We start from the raw sequence: 9,799 nt of genomic DNA, 5'->3' as shown, positions 1-9,799 counted from the left end.
TGCTTGCTTAGACAGTAGGGACTTTAAGCAACGGCCTCTGGTGGAACGGCAATGGCATTCTGTCGTTCTATTGCGCACGCGCGACATTAACTGCTACCTCGCGACGTTCTACTGTAACCGTCTACTACGGGAGAACAGCTGATTTACCGTAGTCGTTACTACGTGACAGATTAAGAAAGTTAATGTTATGTTTTAGGTTATGTGGCATTGTAATCGTTTCTGTATATCATTAAATGCCAAAAGCAACCCTTCTCTTGCTCAAAAATCACCTCCTTTTTTGGTATTTTGTCTGATGATTAAATTACCCCAACGTTGTCCTCTTTACTGTTGCTTAGTGATTTTTGCGCTCTTTAGCTACGGCAGTTAACGCTTACTTCCGGCTGCCTTTGCCATTCCATCAGCAGCTGTTGCTTAAAGTCCCTAGTAACCAAGCATTACATCTTATCTCGGAGAGGAAGACCATCTCCCTCAAAGGCTGGGAAGAGCACAGCAAGAGATTAGGGGAGGTCTGCAACAAACCTTCACCTGAACAGGAACCCTGGACCCTCAGATTAAAAGTCTGATGCTCTACCATTTGAGCTAGCCAGCCAGGCGTTTGCCAGGGAACAGCCACCCTAGGGATATAACAGCACTTTCTCCTTAAAGTGTCACTCCTTTGTCAGCTTAAAGTTTGTGGCATTAAAGGATGAAGACCACAATTTATAAAGGGACGAGAGAGATAGGCTGCTCCTTCCAAAGCTAGGAACATGGAAGATTATGGATTATGGAATATGGAACAATTAGCATCAAGCTACATAACACAATTTAAAATATTAATATTACACTTTTACTCAAAACTCACTTTAAAGGTGCATTGCAAAAGTCTCTGAGTTTTTGCAGAACTATGCCCCCTCTGGCGACAAGCGAAACTGCAACACTGCAACTGAACGCGCATGACGTCACGCCCAGTCTCAAATTCCGACCCGAATCCCTCTTATTTATTTTACTGTACAGGATTATAGAGGCAATCGCAATCATCAGAGAAGGGCTCATTCAGCCCATCAGGCAATTGTTTAAGCATGTATGGGTTAGAAAAACGGGTATTTTTAACATGAAATGTTGCACAATGCACCTTTAAACAACCATAGAGTATTTGTATTATCTTCCGATCGCGATCTAAAATGGAGTTTAGTCATATAATGATGTTGGTTGAAATATGTTATATTTAGAATTTTTTTATGCAGCTAATCGCTACACCTGCTTAGCATGTATACTGTAAACATTCTTTAGTCATATGAAAATACCCCAAATCGCACGAACATCACACACAAACCACATATATTCGAAATCGTGCATTTAATAGTTTCTTGTTTCAGGTGTAGAAAGGTTTCTTTAGCTTTGATTTTCACGGAGCACAGGACGAAGAAGTGTACAGGACAGCTTCAGGGGAGTAATCCAGCTCTCGGATAGCGTACCATCCCTGAAGGCCGCCATTGGCTAACAAGCCATCACCTGCTGTTAGCATTCCATTGACTCACATTCATTTTGGCTTCACTTTGACAGCGAATAACTTTACATCTGAGGCGTTTAAAGACTCTATTTGTCCATTGTTTATTTCTAAAGAAACACGACAATGTATAAAAGGCTCCATTGCCTTGTATCTTACGTTATGGCCCCGTAGAAGCAGTTTTTGTATAAATAGGCTACCGATGGCGTCATAACCACCCGACTCTCTGGAAATTACCGTATAGACAGGAGTAGAAGCTCGCAGTCAATCGGGGGGACGTGGAGGCATACAGTCCGATAAAGTCAAGGCAGAAGCCCATAGAGAGTCATAAAGTTGCTCCTGCTCCTAGCTCATGGACACCCTCTACTCACTCTCTCCGTCTCTGCAAGATTTGTAAGGGAATGATTCAGATTTCTCTTGGCACAGCTACTAGAAGACTTACAACTGTCAGACAGGTTGCTCACGTCACATCTACGTCAGCAAGCTCAGTTTGAGTCTGCTCAATATGTCCCGTCCTGTCTCCCTGTTTCAGTGGATATTACGTCAACACACTGAAAAATGCTGCGCGTTTCAAGGCACTTCAGTTGGTCTTTAAGTGCTCTTAAGCGGCCTTATATTGTATTAATATTAATTCATCTATTTCACAAGAGATTGTATGTTAATATGACTGTGAGAAACTTTTTTTAATTTGATGATAAATCATTAGTTTATTACTGAAATAAAGGATGTTCTTTTGTTCAGTGTCCAAAGAACATGTCAAAATCAAGAAAGGTGAGGATGTTCAAGAAATCAAGCACTTTACACTTCTATTCCAGACTCTTGGATTGTTTGTAATGAGCTAAATCTGGGTAATTAGCATCACTCATTTGAAGGGCTGTTTTACTGGATCAGTGCAGAGTTCACACTGAACAATTTTTCATTCGCCGACAGGTTTTGGGAGATCGCTAGCCTGGGAAAACCCAGACAACTTCCGGCAAATTTAGATTTGCTCTGCAAGTAGTCTGGCAAAGAGCTCATTCAAGCCCATTTCTAATCCGTCGAAATCGCGGCACCAATCAGAAACGTTGGGGCGGGCTCTACACAATGACGATCGCTCTGATTGGTTTTAGGTCTATCCAATTGCGCCCAGAGGCATTTGAGCGACGTCCGTTGGTGAAGCGCACCAACTTTTAAATGCATTATTATATTCAAATTGCAAGCACATGAGGACAGTCTCCATGAAAGACCCACTGGCAGATGAACGTGCTACAACATTTCTCTCCGGAACTGTAGGAAATTTAATTAGATTTAATAGAGGATTTTAACTGTGACAAGATGATTGATAGGGCAGTTTACGTGACAGGATGCACGCGACAGATCCGTCCGATAAAGATGACGAAGTAGTATGTCCCAAAGCTTGCCTACTTTTTTGCTACACATTCAAAAGTAAATACCTTTTCTTCACAAAAAGAGTACATACTTTTATGGCGTAGTGTAATTTACACGATGACGATCGCTCTGATTGGTTTTAGGTCTATCCAATTGCGCCCAGAGGCATTTGAGCGACGTCCGTTGGTGACGCCCCTTTGGAAATGAGTTATTAATGAAGATTTGCCAGACCATAACTCAGTTACTACTGAGAATGGTCTGGCTTTAACCAGGCTAGGAGATCGCCAACAAATGCCCGAAATCATAGGCTAATCGGTGCTCGTTCACACGAGTGACATTCACGCAGTGTGAATTATCAACGACGCGATCTGAGAGAATCGCAGATGAGTCGGCGACGCCCGTGAGATATTTGGCATGTTAAATATGTGGATCTGTCTGCGATTCAAAATCCTGCTGTGGTAATGTGTTCTGACTGAAAACTACAGGACAGCGGGATGTTCGGGGAAGAGTTATAGACCAGAATATCAGTATTTTAACAGAAACAAAGCACAAACATTTGCTTGACCAGCAGCAACAGTAGCACATTGTAAAATGATTTATTTGCCCCCAACTCTCTTTGCACGTACAGACAATTTGGATTGCAAATCTTCTTGCAGGCTATCATTTTTAATAACTATTTAAGTCTCAAGTGAGAACTCCAGTCTTACACACGCGTGATCTTGCGTTATTTCCATATCACTTCTCGCGTGGGTTTGCTTGTGAAATGCAGTTTGCAGACCAGTCAGCGATTCTTTCTTTTGTATAGTCATGCAGTGTGAAACTGTCGTCGGTGCATCATGCAGTGTGCACACAGCAGCAACTGAACGTTACCCCAGATAGTCATGCAGTGTGAAAAGATCAGTGACCCGACTACTTTGAAAATTGTGCAGTGTGAACTCAGCATTACAGGCATTCAGAACTCATTTGGTCACAGGTAACTAAAGGGATCATCTGTTAATAGGCTTGAAGTTGCAACTTCCTAAAATGACCACTAGAAGACACAATTTCACTAAAATGCTTCAGAATGCAGAAGACTATTGGTCAATAGGCAGTACTGGTTGAAACTTCACATCCTATAGCAATCAATAGAATTCTTTGTCCAATCATGGCATTTGGATTCAGACGTTTCCATGTCAACACCGAAATTAATCTGAATCAGTCAGGTGGTACAACTAGAGCACTGCAAGTTGTTTACGTTCATTATCACTGTAATGTTATGCATTTTAGACATGAGTCAATTTAGTGCAGTCTTTCATCTTGTGAGACTTTACAGACTCTGCTGTGTGTTCAAGCGTTTTGAAGGTGGCGTGGCTTTGTAGGGTGGGATTTCATGCATTGATTCCAGTGAGCCATTATGTGAGAGAACAGCCAAACTAACACTGGAATACAAAAATCTAATTCCTTGTTTTCCCACTTAAAAAAAAAAAAAAAAAAAGAGAGGAAAATGGTCTTACAAGTGTGAGATTTATTTGGTGACAAACAGGGAAAACACCATATATCCAATGGTTAAATCAGCACAGTTAACTGCATGCATAGCCACATTGGCCATAAGGGTAAGTTGACTTTGGCGGTTCGGCTGCAGGCTTCATTGGAGGCTTGGGCGGTTCGGCTGCAGGCTTCATTGGAGGCTTGGGCGGTTTGGCTGCAGGCTTCACAGGAGGCTTCGGAGGTTCGGCTGCAGGCTTCGGAGGTTCGCCCGCAGGCTTCATTGGAGGCTTGGGCGGTTCGGCTGCAGGCTTCATTGGAGGCTTGGGCGGTTCGGCTGCAGGCTTCACAGGAGGCTTCGGAGGTTCGGCTGCAGGCTTCGGAGGTTCGCCCGCAGGCTTCATTGGAGGCTTGGGCGGTTCGGCTGCAGGCTTCATTGGAGGCTTGGGCGGTTCGGCTGCAGGCTTCACAGGAGGCTTCGGAGGTTCGGCCGCAGGCTTCACTGGAGGCTTCGGGGGTTCGGCCACAGGCTTCACAGGAGGCTTCGGGGGTTCGGCCGCAGGCTTCACAGGAGGCTTCGGGGGTTCCACTGCAGGCGTCACTGGCAGTTCGTCTGAAGGCTCTGGCTCAGGAGGTTCGGTAGAAGGCTCCGGCTCAGGCAGTTCAGTAGAAGGCTCCGGCAGTTCTGTAGAAGGCTCCGGCTCTTCGGTAGAAGGCTCCGGCTCTTCGGTAGAAGGCTCCGGCTCTTCGGTAGAAGGCTCCGGAGGTTCGGCTGCAGGCTTTCCTGGAGGTTCGGCTGCAGGCTTTCCTGGAGGTTCGGCTGCAGGCTTTCCTGGAGGTTCGGCTGCAGGCTTTCCTGGAGGTTCGGCTGCAGGCTTTCCTGGAGGCTTGGCTGCAGGCTTTCCTGGAGGTTCAGCTGCAGGCTTTCCTGGAGGCTTTGGTGGTTCGGCTGCAGGCTTTCCTGGAGGCTTTGGTGGTTCGACTGCAGGCTTTCCTGGAGGTTCGGCTGCAGGCTTTCCTGGAGGCTTTGGTGGTTCGGCTGCAGGCTTTCCTGGAGGCTTTGGTGGTTCGACAGCAGGCTTTCCTGGAGGCTTTGGTGGTTCGACTGCAGGCTTTCCTGGAGGCTTTGGTGGTTCGGCTGCAGGCTTTCCTGGAGGCTTTGGTGGTTCGACAGCAGGCTTTCCTGGAGGCTTTGGTGGTTCGACTGCAGGCTTTCCTGGAGGCTTTGGTGGTTCGGCTGCAGGCTTTCCTGGATGGATCCAGATAGTCAACTTTAGTCAGTCTGTTTAGTGGCATTCAGTCTCAGATACAGCACAAAACCCAAATACCAAGTTTTATTCCTCTTAATTATTAATCATGATTGTATTAATTAATCGTATGAATTAATTTTGTAAAGCCATCCTGTGCTTTAAACCGTGCTATTGGCTGAATACTTTACATTGAGAACGATTAATTATAAAACAAGACAAAATGAAACGAAGCTGACCCAAACACTAACAAATACCTGCAAATGGATTCATACACTGATGTCCACATCCATTGCAGCAGCATTTCTCATTGTTCGGACAGTCACTGTCATAGGAACACAACTCTGCACACATTCCTGCTCCAAAATTTGTGCTTGGACACTCCCCTGGCTTTGCTGTTACAGAGACACATGACAGAGAAACTACATCACTGAATACTGAATGTCTCATACACTGTATGAAAAAGAGAGAGAAAAAAAAAAAAATCGTAGGAGGGTTTACCGGAATATTCAGTCCATCTACTTCATAGTTTCACGTTTAGTTCAATGTGTTACTTGCGGTTTCTTTGCAATTATTTGTGAAACTTACTAGCAATTCCTCAGTGAAGACATTTTTTCAGCGTTTTTTTTCTGGAAGACGTATAGCATGCATCAATAATTAAAACTCACTGAAAACAGGCGGCACACACGCGGACCCACAGGGAAATTGACAGCATTTGTGTCCTCCAGAGCAGTCTCTATCAGAAGTGCACCCTCGTCGGGAGGGCACGACCGTCAGCGTCGCCGGACACTGACCAGACACTACAGGAGAGGATTCAAGAGGATCATTAGGGGAGACCAGGAAGTGCTGTAATAGTTCGCTTCAGCATTTGCAAGTCAGGGGTTTTGCAATGAGTCTCCCTTTATAATATTCAAACATTTATCTGCTTCAATTCAAGTAGCTTAGAAATCTACCATTTTTCACTAAACGGCATCAATCGGTTTCAAAGACTGAGAGTGCAGTTACAACCTACCCCACTAGTGATATTAACTGATGTCCATGCTTTCTATCAGTCTTTCTATGTTGTATACAAATTTACTGGTGTACATCTACCTTTTAAATATAAGGTTACATTAAATGTAACAAAACTAGATCGCGTCATTATAATCAACAACTTTAAAGCAACAAGTAGTATTTTTTACCTTCAAATAATGTTTCCAAAATCGTTTCAGTGGTTCATCAAGTAGTGACAGGCTGAAAGGAACTCATGCCACCGCTTTGCGGTCATCTGGTATATCCACGCTCTGTAAGATTGCCAGATCGGGTCGCGTTTCTGTAGTTCAAATGTATGGGGCGCCGTTTGTAAAGCGCTGAAAATAACAGCAACATTTTGTCACATTTAGCTTCAAACAATGTTTAAAAAAAATGGTATGAATTTTTGACAGTCAATTTTTAGCACATTTACAACTATATTTGTCAACTTAGAGATATTTTAAATAGTTAAATCTAAATATTAAATGTTACACCTAAATGTTAAATGTTAAATCTAAATTCTAAATCTAAATGTTAAATCTAAATGTTAAATCTAAATATAAATCTAAATGTTAAATGTTAAATCTAAATGTTAAATATAAATGTAAATGTTAAATATAAATCTAAATATTAAATCTAAATCTAAATGTTAAATCTAAATCTAAATGTTGAATCTAAATGTTAAATCTAAATCTAAATGTTGAATCTTAATTTTAAATCTAAATCTAAATCTAAATGTTGAATCTAAATGTTTCGGGTGAAACTAAATATTTAACTAATATGCAAATTCAAAATGCCGGTAACCGGAAGTGCCAAAATAAAAGCTTGAGGAGGTCATTGTGTGTTTATAGCATGGTTTATAGTGTCAAATAACGAATAAAAACCAACTCATCCGAGGAAATAGACTCTTGGACATGGATTATCGTGATAATAACTACGAGGGGGCTCACTTTGGCTGAATGTCATGTCATCACTCTGTCATCTTCGCTTGCTTAAAGACCAGCAAGAGCCTATATCCCCGCCCGCCCCTGACCAGGTACAGTAACGTTACTGTCTTTCAAAATGTCCAACGAATCGGCGTTAACCGACATAGATATATACATATGTATATGTATATATCTATGGTTAGCCGAGAGCATTGGCTTAATTTATTATGGCTACAGGTCATAAGTCCCGCACTTTTCATAAAAGTGACACTAGCCTACTCTTCAAATACAGTTTCTCCAAACATGTTTATTATTTTAGGTAGTTATTATTACGATAATCCATGTCCAAGAGTCCATTCCTCGGATGAGATGGTTTTTATTCTTATTTGACACTATAAACCATGCTATAAACCATAGACTGTAAAAAAAGATGGACGACGCCCCTTCGCTCTCTTCCACTGATGAGAAGCTGCCAGTGTCCCGATATGGCGCTGACATATTGGAACTTGAGTCTGCGCAGTAGCGATCTCGGGACCAGACCTGCGCAGTCGTGAGCAGGAAGTAAAGCCGCAAAATCAACGCTCCACCCTCACTCTCGCAGAATGCACTCAGGGAGAGTGGATTCTGCACACCTTTTTAAAAATTGATTGCAGTACGACAAGAGGCTTGTTAAAATAAAGTAAATAAAATCTCCTCAGTCCTCCGAAGATTCCGAAAAAATGTCCGTTGGTGCTTCAGTGACTACTTCGCTCAGAGAACCTGTCAATCACAGCTGTCAATCATGACGTTACACCACCGCATCACGTAACACGTTATTTTTGAAACAGAGACTTGAACTTACATCAGCGTGATAAAAACGACAGCAAATGAAAGAAACCACCTTTGGAAAAAAGATATTTGAAGTGTAATTTAATTGTTTAGTTGGTCTCATGTCCCGTTGAATAACACGGGGAGGCAGGGCTTATGGCCTATACTAGGACCAGCCACCGGGGGGCGATCGAGATGCTTTGGCTTCACTTTTCAGGGCTTGTGTGGCACGCTTGCTATAAACACACAAGCTGTGTCCCAAAGTGAAGGCTGCGTCCTTCGAAGGCCGTATTTGAAGGCCGGTGTGGTATAGTATTCGGTAACCCTGAGGACCCAGTTAGTATGCCAGTAGTATGCCTGATCTAAATCTGTTCTCGCGATAACTTGTAGCTAACGTGAGCTGTTTATTATGTGGTAGCTTTATGTAGAATGCTAAATCCCGCTGCTATATGCAAGGTAATATTAAATTAAATTGTATATTGTATTTGTAAATTGTGTATATTCTATAGCTAATATTTAAAATCTCAAGTTGCGTCAATAGCAGGAGAAAGACCGCGAAATTTAAAAATACTACTCTTATTGTGTCACGAAATGTAGTTTTAAGAGTTTTTCAGTCGAGAATGTAGTTGTTTTAATCTCAAATATGTTGTTTGTTTATACAGATAGCGCCTATTTAAAATTTTGATCTGACGTTTTCGGAGATGTGAGATCCAAGGGATCACCGGGCGCTCAGCGCTCACGTATCCCGCCTGGCAGAGTCTTATCTCGGCAAGAGCTGCTGACGTCTGCCGCTGAGTCTAGTGGAGTGGTTAAACATGAGATATAATTCGTCTTGTGTAGGCTATGTCTAACGGACGATCTTTGATCTCATTAATCTATCATTTTCGTTTTGCCGGGGGGCAAAGTTTAGTTTTATAACTTTATATAACGTTAAATTGTTTAGGCTATTTATCTTTAACGTTGTGCCTGCTGACTTATGTTTGTCTGAATCGTTTAATTACTTTATTTCTTGACTTGTATGGCTACTTATACTTTCATTATTGCTATTATTGATCAATAAAACTGAAATTTAACAAAAAGAGACAGGGTTGTGTCATTTTATTTTATATAGCCTATGTAAGAATATTTTAATATATATATATATATATATATATATATATATATATATATATATATATATATATATATATATATATATATATATATATATATATATATATAATATGATATATAATATGATATCACCAACACAGCATGTATTTTTCTTTTCATGTATGGGAAGTATTTCAGAGTATGTTGTCTTGAAAGAAATCAAGCATCACTGACAAAGGCTCAAAAGAGACCATGACTTTCTAAAAGATCTTTTAAATATAGATTGTTTGTGTTTTTGTTTTACTTTTAGGACTGGAGAACATCTGGTAATGAGATGTCACTTTTTTCTGATTGTTAAATGCTTAGTTACGGTTGGGATCTCTGCAAAGGAATACCTT

General features: G+C 41.6%; 1 protein-coding gene across 2 annotated transcripts in view; it reads right to left on the bottom strand.

Annotated features, from left to right (window-relative positions):
• Positions 1 to 4,338: 4,338 nt before the first annotated feature.
• Positions 4,339 to 9,799, bottom strand: part of LOC308692906 (uncharacterized protein) — a 49,443-nt gene continuing 43,982 nt past the window's right edge. The window contains exons 2-5 of one of the 2 annotated variants that reach the window (XM_081369418.1): positions 6,747 to 6,914; positions 6,234 to 6,365; positions 5,823 to 5,960; positions 4,339 to 5,567 (exon numbers count right to left, since the gene is read on the bottom strand). In XM_081369418.1, coding sequence (XP_081225544.1) covers positions 4,414 to 5,567; positions 5,823 to 5,919 — 1,251 coding nt within the window. In that variant the 5' untranslated portion in view covers positions 5,920 to 5,960; positions 6,234 to 6,365; positions 6,747 to 6,914 and the 3' untranslated portion in view covers positions 4,339 to 4,413. The remainder of the gene's footprint in view (positions 5,568 to 5,822; positions 5,961 to 6,233; positions 6,366 to 6,746; positions 6,915 to 9,799) is intronic. The other variant, XM_081369419.1, reaches the window with a different exon arrangement.

This window comes from Scardinius erythrophthalmus (assembly GCF_964197995.2).
Source record: "Scardinius erythrophthalmus genome assembly, chromosome: 6".
Classification (NCBI taxonomy): domain Eukaryota; kingdom Metazoa; phylum Chordata; class Actinopteri; order Cypriniformes; family Leuciscidae; genus Scardinius; species Scardinius erythrophthalmus.
Note: the sequence above shows the minus strand (reverse complement) of the source record. Positions and strands in the feature narration are given on the sequence as shown.